Here is a 19976-nt window from a genome sequence, read left to right as displayed (position 1 = left end):
ATTAAAATTAATTATGGCATACGAGAATTATGAACTAGCTATTTCTAAATTGTGTAAAGCATTTTTTTTTATCACATTGCATAAATGAGTTTCCATAGTTTTAAATTAACATTAAAATTGCATTTATATTTACTTTAACGTTAACGTTTTTACCTGACTCAACTCCGCCCCCTCGTGGGCAAACAGTGAGATTCGTCCGCTTCCATAGCAACGTTTTCATGGAAACAGGTTAACAAACATTGGTGACCGTTTGGTTTTCGGTTTTTCGGAGCAACAGAGAATATCGTCATTTAGATTAAGATTTAGACGCGTTTTGCAAAGCCATGGGAGAAGTTGTAAAAGATGTTCAGAAGAATCTCAACGCTTCTATTTTAAATACCGACCAACAAGAGAAACTGCGACAGTTTAAGGTAACAGGAAGAGAAAAGCTATAGGCAAAAATATGTTGCTTAAATTGTTTTCATTTATTCCGAATCTGCGGTTTGTTTTGCCTCAGATTCAAACAAGAATCAACAACGAAACGTATTTGAGAGCCCATCCAGAAGTGGATGAAATCATTGGCGACTTTCTAAGGTTGGTTTATTTCCTCCTATTTTATCAGAAAGCGATTGTTAGTTTCAAACGCTCTCAGTTGATCAGCGTTTACGGCTCAAAAAAAAATCCCATAAATTTTCCTGATACAGAGATAAACAAAGGTCTGGAAAACTCAAAGAAGTAACGAATATTTTTATTAGTTTGCCCCTGGTAAATAAAGATCAGCTATGGCCAATATTAACTGTAGGTCTATCGGGCTTTCAAAGAAATCTTCAAACGTATATGTGGTATATAAAAATACGATTATATATAAATATGGAAAAAAATAAAAATTGTGATAATTTATCAACAGTTCAACGTTCTTGTAGGATATGGGACATGACTAATTGTTTACAAGTTAATCAACAAACAGCTGAATCCAGACATTTACATACTCTTAATAAAAAGACATACATTTTTCTCACTGTGAAATCAACAAAAGTGTGTGTTTAATAATCCGTGACTATTGCTTTATTTGCTACCAATGTTTTCAGTTATGGTTGATGTTTATTTTATCTCAGTACTTTTGGACCTGTATTTGATCATTTTACAGAATGTAGTAAAATAATCCTACAATATCTTAGAAGCGGCTTAAATGATCACATTAAATGAAACAATTGAATTCACCTTGTCTCGTTTCTCTTTCATTCAACAGACATTTGCTGGTTAAAAAGCCGTCTGACATTCGTGAATTTGCTGCAGGTGAGTCCTAAACATAGACACACTTTTGGGATTATTGCTCCAACCTCTCATAGTCACATTTTTAATCCTAGTGCTAACAGTCACCCTAATCTGAGTTAAATCCTAGTTGACGTAGATAATTGACACGCAAAGAGTTAAGTGTTGCTTGTATTAATCAGGTAATTATTGTTGCATATTATTTCCTTAGACTACTTTGCTTAGTTGCTTTTGACACAAACTACAACCTTTTCAAGTAATATAAAATGTAGTTTATTTATGAAGAGAACTGGAACAGTTCAAGAGACAAAATGTTGGACAGATAGAAGAATATGAACTAATATAATAGAGTAAAGACAGCTACAAAGCAAGATCAAAATTGGCGGAGATTCAGTTAAGGCTGTTTGTAATCCTGACAATCTTTTTCAGATCACTTCTCCTCCATAAGCGATCCTTCTGACTCTGTATCAAAAGAAAACAGTGAAACGGATTGAAAGATCTGACAACATCCTCCTTGTACCTCTCTTGAGACAGAGATCGGATGTGGATGGGTTCTAAATGTACATCAGTGTTGGTCCATTATGCTTGTATTCGTATTACTCATTGTAATATTCCTAGAAGTGCCTCAGACGATTAAACTAATGCGTGATTGTGAAAGAGGAGGAAGTCCTGTGAAGGTTACGCATTGCTCTTTGACCAATTCATTTTGACAGTATTGTTTACAGACTTAATGTTGTCTCATGTTCAACTACTTGTCCTTATTTTAATGTGATTTTGTAGCAGTTGATCTGCTGCCTTTACTTTGCACCTTAACTTAAAACACAAATAAACTTGGGGGGAAAAAAGTAATGTGGTCTGGTTTCATGTGGTTACTAGTTCAAATGCAGAATATATTTTTCATGAAAATATAATCTCCTTCCAATGTATTTGTATTTCTATTTTTACATCCTTCTGATACAACAGCACAAACATTGGTAAATATTATATCTGTGAGAGAAGGATTACTTCCTGGAAAGAGAAGAAGACTCCACTATCATCTAAAGCTTTTCAGCTGTAGCGTTGTGTAAGTCTGACGTCTCATCACCGTGTTTGCTTGACGCTTTCTATGAAGATCTGAATAGAGCTTTTCGTGTGCGTTTGGCTGCTCTTGTTTAGTTTAGTTGAGTAACTCAAATTGGGTAACGCTGCGGTGGATTTGTGGCGGGTGGAGCCCATCAATTTTCTGTCCCGTGCTGTCTTGTGTCTGTGACTCATTCTCATCAGATTTTGTGAATTATCTTTGAAAGTGTTGTAATTGAAGCAGTTTTATGGATTATTAAATTATTATAATGTCAATTCTAGCTAAGAGTCCGTTGATAAAATTGCCATTTCAAGCAACTGTTTTGATTTCTTCTGATTTTGGGGAATGGGAGGGTGGAGGTGGGGGGGTTATTGCTCTCTGTCCCCCACCCCGCCCTTCCTCCAACGTGAATTACACAATGCCACACGCCTGCTTTGAATAAGGATGGACAGGTAGACACCCATCGGGCTCATATCAGATGAGAGATTAGAGGAAGAGCACACACATTCTCACACTTTGCCCTTTTTTTCAAAAGATCAACACAGAAAAGGGCCGATATTTGGTAAGTAATGGCTAAATTAAAATGAATGAGTTCAGTAGAGTGTTTTTTTTTACAAAGAAATGGGAAAAAAGACAACTAATCTGTATGTCGTAGCTTATTTATGCAGAGACTGTCTATCTTTTTATTGTTTCTTTTATAGATGGACAACAACTAACATTTATTGAATTTGCAAAGAAACCAACTTGTCCAATAAGTCATTTACTCACTTGTCTACATATTCCTTCATCTGATTTTGTTTTTCAACAGATTGATTCATCACTAATTTTTATTTAAAAACCCAAGAAGTCTTTCACTAGTTTTAGTTTTTGTAAATATTTACTGCGGATGGATTGAAATCTGCAAGCGATCCGATGTCTGCACACTGTTACTCAGTGGATTTACATGTACATGTTGATGACATCTAATTGCTTCTTTTTCAGGAGAACATGCACTCCTGACATACACTGGGATTCTGCAGTAAACAAATAGTCATTGTCTTTGTTGTTGTTCTTCTGTACAGTTTCCTGAGGTCATACATTTAAATAGGAAGTCAAATCACTGCAATGCAAATGAAAAGCAGGAAACTGAAATGCAAATTTCTTTGCAAATTTCATCAAAACTCAAATATGCTTATTTTGTTTAGAGGATGGGATTAGGAAAAAAGAAGACAGAGAAGGTGACAAAATGTCATTGTGAGTTAGCAAGTCTGTTTTTCGCTCCGTGTTATCCTCGATTGTCCCAAAGTCTCCCTCTGGGTGAGTAACAAAGACGGTTACCAGGGAGGTATGATTTCAAAACCTCACAGGAGGAAGTTTATCAGTAAACTTCAGGTGTCTCACTTGGAGACAGGTTCCATAGCAACCGGGAACCTTTCGGAAAACCCTTGCACCCTTACATCATTGAAGAAATATGATGAAAGCAAAAATGTAACTGAAGGATTCTGTGTCTTATTTTGTACATGTAATGTATATGTAATGTTAATATTCTTGAAATGTATCTCAAACAGCCTGGCAGAATTTTCCCAGATGTCTCCAAATGGAGCGGCGCGTTTATTTGCGCTCATTATGGTCTGCACAGCCTTTGGTTAGTAACAAACCATCATCATCATGTCAAACCAGCCTACTTGTTACTAGTTTGATATGTTTTAAGAACACTAATTTGTAATAGTTTGCTCTAACAAGTTATTATAATATGTCATATTGGTTCACAGCTTCTGTATGTCCAGCTGGGCCTCCAGATGTTATGTCTGCAGATAACACGGTCTTCATCGCTAAGAAGCTGGTAAGAAAATGCTTGAGAAAAGAAGTTTTAGTGTGAATTTTAGTTTAGCTGGTTTTATCTGATTCTAGGTCATCATTGACCTGACCTTTGCTAGATTGAAAAGTCTTTAAACCGGAACCTGAGTGAAAAATATTATTCAGTGTTGGACTTTTATTATTAAAATAAATGTTTAAGACCGTGGAAATGAAAACATTTTTAAGAATCTATTTTTAAATATATATTTCTCTTTATTAATAATCTTAAATATACACTTCTTTCTTTGTTATTATCAGTGAATTAAATCATGTCAGAGGTTTCAGTCATTTCAGTGTCAACATTCAAGACCATCAACTTTTCTTTTTTTTCTTTTATAAGATGATGAAATGCTACAACCAGGGTAAGAAAACACTTGTATTTCTTATTAACTACTTTTCTTCTTTTTTTTACCGTTATTGATATTTAAAACTAGAATAAAAATTAGTGAAATGTATGTTTGCAAATCTGCCTCAAATCCAAATGAGCCTGGATTATTGAGAAGGAATGTGCATAATGTTGTGGCGTATGATGACGGTCAGTATTTGCACAGCAGGTGAACCACTGCTTTTACATTTTGATTGTGCATCACATGAATGTGTTTTGCTGTTACAGGATACCCTCTACCTAAGACGACTCTGTTGAGAAATATCTTCAACAGCAGGTAATTGTATTTTATATCTTATTTACTTCAAATTGAATTAAAAACTTTTAAAGTCTCAAATGTATGTATTTTTTTAAACATATTTAGAATTGAAAACTTTTACTCCTCACTTGTTTTTTGCTTTTTTTCTCTCTTCATTTTCAACCTTGTTTTGTTTTTAGTAACCTGTCAGAAGTAGGTAGAACTGCTGACCAGTCCAACAACTTCCTGTCCACCTTTTTTTACGTCCTGAACATGGTTACGGGAGCCACAAACAAAAACTCACAGAGTCCAACCATCATGGACGCTGCAGAGACCAGGGTATGAATACATTCACCAATATTAACACACAACCTTTTTGTTTTGTTTGTTTGTTTTTCAATAAAAAAAAAAATACAAAACATATAGACTGTTCAGACCAGAAGTTTACTATTAAGATAAATAATTTAGTTATCCCCACTGTCTGAAAATTAATCAGACTTTACTGTTGGATTCCGGGGTTGTTGGGGTTTTGTTTCTGGGTTCTGGTTAGGCTAGTCACTAACTTTCCACCAGAGAGCGCCAGAGACTGTTTTTCCCGGCGGAGGCGTGATCGCCAGCACACCTGTTCAACATCTCCTCATTATGTCTGGAGTTCAAGAGGAGCTGACTGACGGGGCTTCGACGCCTGAGTGTTTGCCAGCAATGGTAGTCAGAGCCCTACAGTGAAAACTCTTTGTTCTCCTGAGAAATATCTCAAGTGATTCTTCTCGTTGTTCTCCTCCTCCAGGTGTCTTCCTTGAGACGCTGAGTTCCTTTGTGAAAGGAACTGGTTCTTCCGGGTTTTTCTGGAACCAATTCCCTCGTGACGCCGTGGAGGAATATCCGCTGGTTGCCCAAGCCCGTGTCTTCCCTTTGAGACGCCGAACGTCAGTCAGAACTCTCCTCAGTCTCCAGCCCGCCTGAGCCCATCGGTCCGCCTCTCCCCGCCGCCACTGTTGCTCCTGGATCCAACCAATCCCGAATAGCTCGGACCCGTTCAGAAGACCTCTTGGACTGAATCCCCTCGATCCACACAGTTAGCCCTCCCGGACTTCCACCATCAACTTCACAAGTAAGATCAGTCCGTGTCATTCACTCACCCCTTTTTCCGACGCCCTCGAACTCACCATCTCTCTGTTGTCTCCGTAGTTTGCCGCATTCCCCGAAAGCTGCAGTTCCTGGAGCAATAACCCTCAGCAGATTTCCTGAACATTCAATAAACCATTTTTACTGATTATCTGTTTCCCTGTGGTGTTCTGCATGTGGGCAAGAAAAGTAGACCCAAACATGACAGAACACTCAGGCCAAAATCCTAGTCCAGCAGACACCATTAGGAAAACTCTTGCAGAGCAACATTCACTGTTACAATCCCATGAATCAGCCCTCCAGGAACTTAATACCCGTCAGATCGAGACCAATCGACGGTTGAATGAATCTATCAAAGACGAATTAGCCACGCTCGATGAACCAGCGACCCTAGAAGAGCTAATAAGTCTTACAATTCGCTTAGATTCAAGAATACGATCCAGAACTAAAGAGAGAGGTCGTAGAGAGACTCCCGTAAGAGTTTCCGCCGTTCCCTTACCTCTCAGAGCCGATCCAGTTTCTCCCGGCTCCTCAGAACCGGAGCCTATGCAAATCGGCCGAACTCGCCTAACCCCGCAGGAGCGACACAAAAGAATGACCTCCCGTCTATGCCTTTACTGCGGGCTTCCCGGTCATTTTATCGCTCACTGTCCGGAGCGGTTAAACCCTCCGGTCCGCCAGTAGGGGCGAGGAGGGTGGCGGACCATCAACAGAATAATTCCTCCCCTCGCCTGCTACTTCCAGCTACCCTGATCCATAATGACAAATCTCTCCCGTTGGCTGTTTTAGTTGATTCTGGCTGTGAGCAGGACCTAATAGACACCACTTTAGTCCAGCAGTTGGCAATCGAAACTATTCCCTCACCGCCCTCTTCGAGTCACCGCTATTGACGGCCAGACGCCCCTCAGATCACCCATCAGACCAAGCCCATACATTTAGTCATTTCCGGGAATCATAGAGAGTTAATTTCTTTTTTTGTTTTTCCCTCCGCTAACTCCCCTATAATCCTCGGCTTCAATTGGCTTCAGCGACATAATCCGCACATTAACTGGGCTAACCGCATGTCGAATCGTGGTCCACGTCCTGTCACTCCTCCTGCCTCGTTTCCGCAGTTCCACCAGATCCATTACCGGCAGAGCCGGAACGAGCGGATCCTCCCGACCTTTCCACAATTCCACCTGAATATCACGATTTAGCTCCGGTTTTCAGCAAAACCAAAGCCTTTTCTCTTCCTCCTCACAGACCTTATGATTGCGCAATAGATCTCCTTCCCGGAGCACCTCTTCCTTCTAGCCGCCTTTATAATATTTCCCGACCAGAACGTGAAACCATGGAGAAGTACATAAGGACTCGTTAGCTGCCGCATTATCCGCCAGTCCTCTTCACCATTAGGGGCTGGGTTCTTTTTTGTGGGCAAAAAGGACGGCTCTCTCCGCCCTTGCATTGATTATCGTGGGCTTAACCAGATCACTGTAAAAAACAAGTATCCCCTGCCACTGCTGTCCTCCGCTTTTGAACCGGTCCATGGCGCAACCATTTTTTCTAAATTAGATCTCAGAAATGCCTATCACCTACTCCGTATTCGTCAGGGGGATGAGTGGAAGACTGCATTCAAGACACCCCTCGGTCACTTCGAATATCTAGTCATGCCTTTTGGCTTATCGAATGCCCCAGCATTTTTCCAAGCTCTGGTCAATGACGTTTTAAGAGATTTTCTGAATGTTTTTGTTTTTGTGTACTTGGATGACATCCTCATTTATTCTAAGACCCTTGCAGAACACAAACAACATGTTCGCCTGCTCTCCAACGCTTACTGGAAAATAAACTTTTGTTAAAGCAGAGAAATGTGAGTTCCATAAAACGTCTGTCTCCTTCCTGGGATTCGTTCTAGAAGCTGGACAGATAAGGCCCACGGAGGAGAAGATCAGGGCAGTTTTGGACTGGCCCATTCCCGAGACACGGAGACAACTCCAGAGGTTCCTAGGCTTCGCTAACTTCTATCGCAGATTTATCCGAAATTACAGTCAGACAGCCCAACCGTAACAGCCCTGACGTCATCCAAGATCAATTTCTGTTGGACCACAGAAGCAGACAAAGCTTTTGAGAAACTTAAGAGTCTTTTTTCCAGAGCACCTGTGCTAGTTCAACCAGACCCCACGAGGCAATTTATTGTCGAGGTTGACGCTTCTGATTCTGGGGTAGGGGCGGTGCTGTCTCAAATTTCAGCCTCTGACCACAAGACTCACCCGTGCGCCTTTTTTTCCCGTAGACTGTCACCCCCGGAGCGCAACTATGACGTGGGTGACCGCGAATTGCTGGCCATCAAACTGGCCTTGGAGGAATGGCGGCATTGGTTGGAGGGGGCGGAACATCCGGTACTTGTTTGGACTGATCATAAAAATTTATCTTATCTCCAATCCGCTAAGAGGTTAAATCCACGTCAATCCCGTTGGTCACTTTTTTTCTCAAGGTTCAATTTAAGCATTTCCTTCCGTCCCGGTTCCCGCAATGTTAAACCCGACGCTTTGTCCCGAGTCCACTCTCCAGACGACACTGATAAGGTTCCTGCATCTATTCTTCCCCCCAGTTGCACTGTGGCTACGGTGACTTGGGAAATTGAGGATTTGATTAAACAGGCCCAGCAATCTGAACCCACCCCAGAGTCATGTCCGTCTAACAAGATCTACGTCCCCTCCACGATTAGAGCCCGGTTTATGCATTGGATTCATGCTTCAAAATTTTCTGCCCACCCGGGCATAAGTCGCACCATTGCCCTTATTAACCGCAGGTTCTGGTGGCCGTCCATACACAAGGACGTTAAAGAATACATTTTAGCCTGTTCCATTTGTTCAAGGAACAAGCCGTCCCATCGACCTCCTTCAGGCTACCTCCAACCTCTACACATTCCCAGTCGCCCCTGGTCCCATATATCCATAGATTTCATCACTGGCTTACCTCCCTCCAAAGGTATGACGACGATACTCACCATCATTGATCGCTTTCAAAAGCCTGTCACTTAGTTCCACTCAGGAGGTTACCCAATGCGCTTCAAACTGCTCAGTTGCTCGAAACATGTTTTCTGTTTGCATGGTTCCCCGCAGGAGATCCTGTCGGACCGGGGGCCTCAGTTCATCTCCCAGGTCTGGAGGAGTTTTTGTTCTGCCCTTGGTGCTAAAGTCTCCTTAACTTCAGGTTTTCACCCTGAAACTAATGGCCAAACTGAGCGCATGAACCAGGAGTTGGAGTCCACCCTCCGTTGCTTCACCTCAACTAACCCGGCGGACTGGAGTCAATTCCTACCATGGGTAGAGTATGCTCATAACAGTCACACCTCTGCTGCCACAGGTTTTTCACCATTCGAGGTTTCCATTGGATACCAACCACCGCTGCTTTCCTCTGAGGAAAAGGACATTTCTGTGACCTCGGTGCAACAACACATCCGTCGCTGCCAAAGGGTTTGGAGAAGTACAGTCCATGCCCTTAATCACACAGCGGAGCAAAACAAGCGCCAAGCAGACCGCAAGAGGATCCCGGCCCCCAGCTACACTCCAGGTCAGAGAGTATGGTTATCCTCACGCAACATCCCGCTAAAATCCATATCGAAGAAACTATCTCCCAGGTTTATCGGCCCATTCGAGATAACTACAGTAATCAGCCCATCTGCAGTTCGTCTCCGCCTCCCTTCTACGATGCGCATACACCCTACCTTTCATGTTTCGCAGATTAAGCCTGTTCAAACCAGCAATCTGTGCCCACCATCCGAGCCCCCTCCTCCCGCCCGAGACATTGATGGCCATCCGGCCGATTCTGTCCGCCGGATCGTGGACACCCCTCGGCGAGGTCGTGGTTGGCAGTACCTCGTCGACTGGGAGGGCTACGGTCCGGAGGATCGTTCCTGGGTTCCCAGTTCATTTATTTTGGACCCGTCTCTTATTAGTGATTACCGTAGTTCTCTCCCTTCTTGTTCTTCTCGGCCGCCAGGTGGCGACCGTTGAGGGGGGGGTACTGTTGGATTCCGGGGTTGTTGGGGTTTTGTTTCTGGGTTCTGGTTAGGCTAGTCACTAACTTTCCACCAGAGAGCGCCAGAGACTGTTTTTCCCGGCGGAGGCGTGATCGCCAGCACACCTGTTCAACATCTCCTCATTATGTCTGGAGTTCAAGAGGAGCTGACTGACGGGGCTTCGACGCCTGAGTGTTTGCCAGCAATGGTAGTCAGAGCCCTACAGTGAAAACTCTTTGTTCTCCTGAGAAATATCTCAAGTGATTCTTCTCGTTGTTCTCCTCCTCCAGGTGTCTTCCTTGAGACGCTGAGTTCCTTTGTGAAAGGAACTGGTTCTTCCGGGTTTTTCTGGAACCAATTCCCTCGTGACGCCGTGGAGGAATATCCGCTGGTTGCCCAAGCCCGTGTCTTCCCTTTGAGACGCCGAACGTCAGTCAGAACTCTCCTCAGTCTCCAGCCCGCCTGAGCCCATCGGTCCGCCTCTCCCCGCCGCCACTGTTGCTCCTGGATCCAACCAATCCCGAATAGCTCGGACCCGTTCAGAAGACCTCTTGGACTGAATCCCCTCGATCCACACAGTTAGCCCTCCCGGACTTCCACCATCAACTTCACAAGTAAGATCAGTCCGTGTCATTCACTCACCCCTTTTTCCGACGCCCTCGAACTCACCATCTCTCTGTTGTCTCCGTAGTTTGCCGCATTCCCCGAAAGCTGCAGTTCCTGGAGCAATAACCCTCAGCAGATTTCCTGAACATTCAATAAACCATTTTTACTGATTATCTGTTTCCCTGTGGTGTTCTGCATGTGGGCAAGAAAAGTAGACCCAAACATGACATTTACACTTCCTGTTTAAGGTTGTTTGGGATTAAAATTATAAAGATCTGATCGAAATGCTGTTAAACTTTCCCTGTCTTGTTTATTTTTCTACATTAAAAAGCTTCTGACTGTAGTTTGCTGGATTTTTAGTGTTTTCCTCTTGATAGAACTGGAGTAACTGAGGTCAGGTTTCCTTGCTGTCACACACCTTTCCAGCTCTGGGATTGCTGCGTGACGGCCATGCCAAAATACTCACTTGGTTATCATGTGGCCACTTTCTATTAATTTGGGCTATTACTATTCCTTATCAGATCTTTGTCTAAGCTTTGACTTTCTGTCTGTTGTCTTGAGATGTTGCTTCAATACACATCATGTTCTTGTTTCCATGTTGTCTATTTTATGAGGCACACCAGCTCCTAATGAATCCGTACAACCTGTATGTCGCAGCTTTTAAATGTTTTCTCCAATATGAGATGATGGGTCATGATATAGGGTTGATGTGAAGATTACACCCAACACACTTTGACATCAACTGTTGTCCCTCCATTTAACTCATGTCTTGAGAATTACCTTGTCAGATGCTTGCAAAGCCATGACTTAATCATCTGAACTCTCCCAAATTGTTTGAAGCCATGGTATTTGGGGTTTTTGTAAAATCCTAACTTTAAAAAACGTAATTGTTTGTTGTTGTTTTTTTAAATCAGTCATTATTCAGGTATAAACAAAACAATTACTCTGTTAATCCTTACAGACCTAAGAAAGGCGATATTTAGTCGAATTTAATGTTACACATTTTAAAAAAGTTATGTTTTTAATAGAGTGTTGACTTCTGGTTTCAATGTTATAATACATATTCATTCGAATAACTGAATTATTTTCTTCTGTTAGTGGTTAATGGTTTGTCCTTTCTTTTGTTAAAAAAACAAGATGTGGAATTGCAGTAACCTTCCAGCTGTCATAAGGATGATGAAGAACTCCTCACTCAATACAGTAAAACTAAACACTATCATATATACTTGAATAACTTCTGCTTTGTTGCAATCTGACCTTCTTGGTTGTTTGTTCCCACAGGACCCATCCTGCTGCTACATGAATGCTTTTGTGGCCCCTCTGTCCTGGGCCACTTTGACAGCACAAAGTGAAAATTACTTTGACTCCAATGACTATAACACTTTGCTGCGGGCCGCCAAGCCTGTGCTGCAAGACGCGCCGTCAGCCGCAGCGATGCTCCCCTCCAGAGTGGCCGCCCGCAACATGGTGAATATGTGAGTATGGTTTAATACTTCATCTCGCCATATTCTTCATGTACATTGTTTTCCCTGAAACTAAGATACCCACTTCCTCCAGGATGAACATGCTGCAGGAGGTGTACAGCTCTATGACCGAGCAGCAAAGAGCTGAGGTGTTCAACTGGGCCAAAGACCAAATCCTACAGAACAACTTTAGCTGCACAATGAGGCCATCTGCTGGCCCAAACCCAAGTAAGAACTTTGGAATTTGATTAGAAATGGAATTCTGGGATAAATTCTTGTTTTGAAATCAAACCATTTACATAATGTCATAACCTTTCTGTCAACATCTTTCTTTCTGTAATGTTTACTGATTTACAAGGAGGAACTTGCTTTTCTAAAATAACTCAAATTTTTTTCATGGTGATAGAAGGAGACAAATAGAAAGAGGAAACGTGTACTTTGAAATGAAGAACTAAATTCCTTCTAAAATATTCTAAAATTGATATTGCCCCATTTTAAATATTCCCCTAAAATATTCTAGAGCAGAAAATAGCCAGAGATATAGGTATAAAAAAAAACAGGAACAAACTGTTACAAACAATTAGAAAAAATATTTAATCAAAATCATTTTTAGGACTATGTATGTTTGAAAGTTGTATTTGTAATTATGTTGCAATGTTAAAACACATAAGTGTGGACTATGTCAAGGAATTGTTTGAATAAAAGTTCAAAAAAAAAAAATCTTTTTTAAATAAAACATGAAGGTGGAAAGTTTGACAGGTGCACCTGGTCAAAAGAAGAGCACTGGGTGTGGCACTTTACTTGTTTCATCTTTCTGGCCAGCGCATTTGCAAATTTCAGCATGCATGTGTATATGCAGATGTGTTTGTGTTGGCAAATGTGTGTTCTTATGGACTTTCAGTAAAGAAATTCAGGCAAAGCGTAGAGCATGTCCTATTTCCATATGCTTCCTGTTTCCTTCATTGATTAGGAAACGAGATGGAAAGCTGTAACTTAAAACCAATTGGAAAGGTGCAAAGTAAACACCAAGCTCCTGATGTGTGAAATCTCTGTTGGCGTGTTTACTGTGCATTGAGACTAAACATTTGTTGTGTAAACCTTCCTTTTTTCGCAGCAACTGTGAAACCCTGCAAACCAACTCTGGAGTGGCTGGATTCTGAAGCCCTGACCATGATGGGACCTTACCTCTCCAGCCTGAAGACAGACGATGTAGATTCATTCCCTAAAAAAACTGTAAGTGGCAAACGATGCTAAAGCACTTCTAAAACTGGGATTACTAACCATCAGCTCTTACAAAACCTGCCTCTACTTCATTTAATTTATTATCTCTCCCAGCTGTGTGGATATTATCTCTCAGGTCAGTTTAAATCTAACATGACCGCCAGGATGAACCCCAGCCTGGGCAGGAAGTTCCTTCAGAGAATTCAAGACTGCTCCAGTGTCCCAGAGCTCATCGATAAGTGTGTATTGTCTATTCATTTCTGGGAAAATTCTAATTCATTTAAATGACTGGTTTGTTTATTGCTGTTCTTATGTTTTGTTTTGTTTTTTTAAGAATTGTATTTAAGCTTATGACTCTTCCAGGCTTGGCCCTCTTGCTTGTTATTACGATGTTACAAACGTGACTTCTGACACCAGCAAGAAGCTTCTTCCTCAGCTAGACGTCTGCGACGGCCCCACAGTCTTTAAGGTACCTTTCGGTTTCCCACACTTATCGAAACTGCTGTGTTTCTGTTCATTTACCAAAGAAGAAGATATAAATGTTGTTCTTGTCCTCTGACCAAAGCTGAGGAAGCGTCTTGTGGACAGCTTGATGTCCGGTTCCATTGGCCCTCAGGAGCTGCGTGACCTTGGCAGGAGTGTTACTTTGCTGTCACCCAAACAACTGTCTGAAATCACTTCAAAAAATCTCAAAGATGTGCTCCAAAACGTGGGAAACAGTGTGAAATGGTCCAGGAGCCAGATGCGCATTCTGGTCGAGAAGCAGCTGGGGGAGAAGATGGTGAGCCTTTTAATATGAAGACTGATCTTTACTGCAAGTCGTAAATGGACTGAACTTGTGTAGTTCTTTTCCAAGCATTTTGACCACTCAAAGGGCTTTCTATCTATAACCCATGTCAATCTGTTACCCCTGTTAGTGTGGAGGGTTGTCGGGCCAACAGCTGATGGAGCTTCAGTCAGTCGCAGCCGGTTTGCCGATCTGTGCGGTGAGAAATGTGAACCCGCAAGATATACTGAGCAACACAGAAACCTTGAAGACCATCTCAGAGCACATGAGGAAGGGGCAGCTGAAGGCCATGCTGCAGGGGGTGAGTGAGAAGGAAAAAAAGTGAGGCAGTGTTTATACACTCAATCAGCTATTTGATAAATGTTTTTCTTTCTTGTAGCTGAGTGAGAAAGTTAATCCCTCAGAGCTGGTGCAGAAGTTGGCTGGCCCTTTGCTTCGCAGCATTTCTCTTAAGAACCTAGAAAAAGCAAACATCACCTCTATAGACCAAGTGGAAAATAAAACCTGGAGTCTGCCGCAGGTAATGTGTTAATATCTAGAGTTTCAATGAAGACTGTAAAAGTGTGCAACATGTTATCTTTCAAGTGTGGAGAAGTAGGAACAAGAGAAAAGACCTAGGAAACATATTTGGATTGCTCGGCTTCATTCCCCACCACACTGACTGTTCCATCCATCCATCTTTTAAATATTTGACAAGTTTGCCTGGAAAACGTGTAGAATTTGTTCATCTAAAATTTCTAGCCACTCTACTTACCATACTATTGTTCTGCTACCAGCTGTGCCATACTACCTCAGTTTATGATTATTTACTACTAAAAAAAAATTCTAAATGGCTCTTTGGTGTTGACAACTTGTACTGTTTTTTTGGGGGGGGTTATGTCCTAGGCTGCCTATTTGGCAAAGAAAATGCATGGCCTAAGGAAGCTGCAGTACAGGTAAAGTGTACCATTATAGTAGCCGTAGAACTTATTAGTTGTCTTCCAATTTAAAAATAACGCTTACGTTTAACAGCACAAAAAGTCTGACTTCTGATTTTCCTGCACATGATGTTAAACATTCTGTGAAGTGTTTAATTAGGTGTGCTTTAATGCTACAGTATTTACCTTTAGTGCTGTTTACACAAGTTCTGTGTCTATGGTAGGAGGCTGAATTCAGTCCTCCAGGGCATAACCTGCAAGATGATTGATGAAGTTAATGGCAGCGATGCACTGGACATGGCTGAATCCATGACAGAGTCTCCACAGTGGCTTTCCAAAGTCCAGGTAAAATGTTTGGGGGGTTTTAATTAACTGAAACATGCATAAACATACCTAATAAGTAATGGCAGTGCACTTACTGTGTTGTTGTCTTTTCCTTTAGGCACAATGTGCTGCACAAAAGATTTTCCAGACTTTGGAAAACAAAACAACAGATTATTTCAAGAATATCCCCCCACAGGAGCTGGAGAGCATTCCCACTACGCTGCTACTTCACCTACCGTGAGCGGACAACAGCCCAGTTATTTCTTAGTCAATATCAAACCTTTTGTTTATTTATTTTTTCGGTTCTCTGTTTTATTCATCCCAGGCCTTCCAAGGTGAGGGATCTACCTGACTCTGTGTGCCAGGTCTTCCTCGACAAGATGGGAACAGCCAACCTGACCTCCCTGCCTCCTCATGCCCCTTCACGCCTTGCACTTGCCGAAAGAGCTCTGCTTTGTCTGTCAAATGTATGCTCTGCCAAAATAAATAAATACTTAAATAGCTCAATTTGAAACTTTCAACAGTATTTTTACAGTAGGAGTCACTCAGTGACATCTTCCTGTGGATTTTTAGGGAACAAATGTCTCTGGATTAACCAGTTCAGATGTATCGAGGCTCGGTCCGCTCCTGTGTGAGCTGAGGCCCTCCACGCTGCTCCTCATGGCCCCTGAAGTGATGAAGTTCAGCCTCCAGGCCGTGGCTTCCTGTGAACACGTTCCTCAACCTCACAGGGCAGATCTGATCAAACTGGTTGGCCAGGTGTTTGGGTAGGTCCGGCTTTCAGCGGATGCAGGACCTGCTTCAGAGGAAGCAGAGTCTGATGCAGGATCATTTGCTGCCTGCAGGAGTCCTTCTAATTGGTCAGCTGAAACCATGGAGAAGCTGGGTCCCCTTGTTCTGTTGGATGATAACGTTCCCTCCACTTTGCCAAATAACGTATGTAGCTGCTGTTTTCCTTACATCCTTACACTCTTTAGAGCAGCTGGTGATTTTATCTAGAGATTTTATCCTTCTCTAGTCCTCTTTGCTTCAGTATTAACATTTTGGCACTTAAAAGTCACGTGAGCTATTTTGTTTCTATTTCTCTGTGCGTTTTTAGCCATGGATGAAGGATGTTCTTGTCTTCCTGAAGCCGCGGCTTACCCAGGTTTCAGACGCTTTAAAAAAGAAGATCTTTGATCTCACCACCACCACCACCACATCAAGCGGAGCCCGTAATAGGCGAGAAGGTAATAAACTAACAAGAACTTCTGTACCCTTCAAACTCTTCCCACTTCACTGACACAGAAAGGTCAAGCAAACGCTTTGAAGAAGTTTTTAGCAAATCTTATATTTGAAAATCTATTTTGGATTCCTGGTTCTGACATAAACTTCAATCACCCACTCATACACAGACATGAATCACTAATAAGGTCAATGATCTTTATTTACCACTGTGTGAACCTCGTGTATTTATTTTTCTCAGTTAACAGTCGTATGTCCAGCAACGACACAGAACCGACAGAAGCAGTTATTAAAGAGCTGGGAGTGGACAATGTGTTCTGGACACCAGCGGAGCTGGATCTGATGTCCAACAGGACATTCCTGGCTGCTGTGGACATACTGGGATCTGTCCCTGGTTACAGCTCCAACCACCTGAAAGTGCTCTATAGAAAGGCAGTTGAGGTAAAGTCATCTAAATGATCTCAGTCTTGTTCATTTAAGAATTTGTGACTTGATTTTAAGTTTCATTTTGTCATTTTCTTATTTATTGTAGATGCATTGAAATACGTTTCCACTAGATGTAACATTTAATCTTCTCTACCAGAAATTATACAGATAGTATAATTTGGGGTGTATAACATTTTACTTAAACTGAAGAATTTGAAAATATCACTTTTTAAGGCTTAATCTATTGCAATAAGAAAGCATTGCTTTCAAATACAATATAAATGTGTTTATGTACTGCAGGTGTTTGGCCCGGTGTCAAATATGACTGAGAGTGATATCGTTCAGCTGGGGTGTATAACTCAGAGCTTCTCCAACTCTGAGCTGGAAAAGCTTCCCTTGTCCCTGGACAGTCTGGACAAAATCAGTGTCTGTGGCTGGAAAGACTCACAGGTGAATTATAGAAACTGCTCCACGTGACTGCAACTGCGACACCTGTACTAACTACAACATGCGTCTCAATAGCTGGCGTCGGTGTGGAAGGGCGTCGCCAAATATAACAACCTGACAGCGTCGCTGCTGGGATCCACAGAGATGGTCCAGCTGAGCCGGTTCATCTGCGGCCTGAACTCCAGCGAGATCAGTCAGCTCAGCGTGGGCGCCTTCAGGTCTGCCTCTAGGAAAACGAAGCTCCTTTTACTTCCACCTCATTATTATGCACAACTTTGTGTTAATTTGTAAGATTCTGTTGTTTCGTTTTGTTTTCAGTTCATTTGTTTTTTATTGATACCTGCTTTTCCGTGGACAAAGTGAAACATTTTGAGGCTCACTTGTTCTTGTTGTCTGAGGTTCATGGAGTAATTGGCGTGTTTTCGTCACAGCGATGCGGTGGGCTCCATGGACGGTCTTCAGTGTCCTGTCGAGGCTTTGCAGCAGCTGAAAAATGTTGCTGTGTCCGCATTTGGACTCCCCTGCAACTGGACTGAGGCACAGGTTTCTAACCTGGACTCTATCATTGGTAAAAATGCATTTATCTACCTACTAACCACTCAAAAGCCGAAGCAGTCTTACTAATCGATTTGTCTCCATCAGCCGGTTTGAATGGATCTGAAATGGCCTCGCTGAGCCCCTCCGTCTTCCCATTCATCAGCAAGAGCTGCATCCCCCAAATTCCTCCTGAAAACTTTGCTGTAAGTAGCTACAACTAATCTGTGATTAATGTATTTCCAATATCAGCTGAGAGCCAAGAGCGGCCAACATAGAGCTATGGAAGGTTTTTGGTGTAAATGTGTTAAAACCACCATAAAGAAAAGCACACTTTCAGTGATGTGTTTTGTTTTACGTTTCACCAATCTCTGATAGAAAACAACACAAGTGAAACAGACAAATTGTCGCTAATAAGTTTCAAATCTGGACAATCCAGAAACATAACTCCAATTCAAAAAGTCAGAATTACTTGACCTTTTGTCTCCGATTATTTATATCTAATCATTTATCATGGAAAAAATAACGGGGATTTTTACCTTTTGTTGTTTAAATTGGAAACTACTTTAGGCTCAGACTCAGAGTTTGACATTGTCATCCTGCTGTTTCTGTGCTAGATATTTTTCAGGTCCTCTGAGATAAACTTTAAATTGGTACAATCTGAGCAGATGTTAATTAAGCCTTACTGGTTTCCCTTCAGGTGCTCTCTGTGGTTCAGCTGGAGGCTCTCGGCCCTGACAACGCCGTCATGGTGACCAGTGAACAGCAAGCAAAGCTAACAGCTGAACAACTGAGTGTCCTTAAAAAGGCGGCCGTTGGTAGCAAGGAGGACCAGAAGGACCAGAAGGAGGCCCAGTCTGCAATGTCAGGTAAATAAAAAATAAAAAAAGATTCAGATAGCTAATCCTGAAATGTTTCTGCTATTTTGTGTAGTAAGTTAAATTACATCATCCAAATCCTGATTAATCTACAAAGGTATAGCACTTTTTCGGCTACACAGATTTGATTAACAGTCAGGCTCAAACTGAGACTCGATTGATTCAGAATCATATTAAGGAATTATTCATGATTTCTGATTGTTTGAGTGGTAAAGGTCGTCTGAGATATTTCAACCACATTTCGTTCGTCTGTCCAGGATCTGCTGCGCTGAGCCTGGAGGGAACCTCCAGCTTCATGAAGCCTGTTCTGTTTCTCCTTATTGGATTCTTTCTGCTGTAAAAATGGATTCATCTCATCCTGCTGCAAAATTAGCTGGAACCTCCACAGGAGTTATCTTTCTGAAGCACTTTCTTCACAATATATATTTGAATTTGTCTTGATTGTATTTAAGCCTTAGATTATTTAAACTGTAACTGTGGGGCTGTGGTTAAAGTGTAATTTATAAAACAATCCTGTAAACTGCATAAGGGTTATGGCTAAACTTCAAACATTTCAGCATGTTTTACTAGAGTGGATTTAGAAGGGATCTCCACCTTCATGAAGCCGTTTCTGTCTCTTCTTATTGGATTCCTGCTATAAGTTCTCACATCCCGCAGAAACACCAGCCCATATTTTGGGGGATTTATCCTCACCAAGCACTTTCTGTACTGTGTGATTCTTCCAGATTGGACCTGTTTTTAGCTAAGATTTATATTTTTAGACTCCATGATTGTAAGGGTGTGGCTATAATAGGTGAGTTTTATTTGATGACCTAAGCTATGTACTGATTATTGCTTAGATTTCAATGTTTATTAAATGCATATTCATAAGAGAATATATTTTACTAGAAGAAAGAGAAATATTGGATGTACAATTTATATTTTGTTTGGAAAACTGCACAAATGTTGGAAAGTAAATAATTAAATTCATTAAAGTACCTACGTAAAAAAAAAAAAACATTTCAGGTTTATTTTCATGTAAAATGTTTAAGTTGGAAAGTATTTTGTTGATGGAAATCCAAAAAAAAAAAAAAAAAGTTGCATTGACATGTTTGATGAAAGAACAGAAAATATTTTATTTATTGAACCAAAAATCAGCCTGACCCACTAAATTAAATTATTGAAGAGAAAGAACTGAAACCAGCACATTTATAGTGGCCATGTTCATGGTAGCTAGATATTCTGGCTAAAAATAATAAAAAAAAGTAAATCTGT

At 41.5% G+C, this 19976-nt stretch overlaps 2 protein-coding genes and 1 long non-coding RNA gene across 4 annotated transcripts; all 3 read left to right on the top strand.

Moving 5' to 3' along the window:
* Positions 1–207: 207 nt before the first annotated feature.
* On the top strand, positions 208–2100 carry LOC122831798 (RIIa domain-containing protein 1). Its single transcript, XM_044118275.1, has 4 exons — positions 208–410; positions 497–573; positions 1229–1275; positions 1681–2100. The coding sequence occupies exons 1-4, from the start codon at positions 324–326 to the stop codon at positions 1743–1745; spliced, it is 276 nt and encodes a 91-aa protein (XP_043974210.1). The 5' UTR covers positions 208–323; the 3' UTR covers positions 1746–2100.
* A 675-nt stretch (positions 2101–2775) lies between these two features.
* On the top strand, positions 2776–19941 carry otoa (otoancorin). 2 transcript variants are annotated; one of them, XM_044118273.1, is made up of 29 exons: positions 2776–2873; positions 3859–3935; positions 4063–4133; positions 4488–4509; positions 4761–4809; positions 4971–5109; positions 11639–11701; positions 11783–11976; positions 12059–12192; positions 13079–13197; positions 13300–13424; positions 13549–13654; positions 13751–13966; positions 14103–14273; positions 14352–14492; positions 14858–14907; positions 15114–15234; positions 15332–15450; positions 15539–15680; positions 15787–15980; positions 16059–16149; positions 16313–16442; positions 16679–16878; positions 17164–17313; positions 17386–17528; positions 17742–17878; positions 17953–18050; positions 18545–18713; positions 18980–19941. In XM_044118273.1, exons 2-29 carry the CDS (start codon positions 3878–3880, stop codon positions 19060–19062), a joined length of 3435 nt encoding a protein of 1144 aa, XP_043974208.1. In that variant the 5' UTR covers positions 2776–2873; positions 3859–3877; the 3' UTR covers positions 19063–19941. The 2 variants fall into 2 exon arrangements, with proteins under 2 accessions (XP_043974208.1, XP_043974207.1); XM_044118272.1 differs by lacking the exon at positions 2776–2873 and adding an exon at positions 3728–3778.
* Positions 5289–6749, top strand: LOC122831799. The gene is made up of 3 exons (XR_006370765.1): positions 5289–5475; positions 5558–5881; positions 5959–6749. It is a non-coding gene; the product is annotated as an uncharacterized LOC122831799 (long non-coding RNA).
* Positions 19942–19976: the final 35 nt, after the last annotated feature.

This window comes from Gambusia affinis, linkage group LG05 (assembly GCF_019740435.1).
Source record: "Gambusia affinis linkage group LG05, SWU_Gaff_1.0, whole genome shotgun sequence".
NCBI classification, from domain to species: domain Eukaryota; kingdom Metazoa; phylum Chordata; class Actinopteri; order Cyprinodontiformes; family Poeciliidae; genus Gambusia; species Gambusia affinis.
The sequence above is the reverse complement of the archived record's forward strand: the minus strand, read 5'-3'. Positions and strand labels throughout refer to the sequence as shown.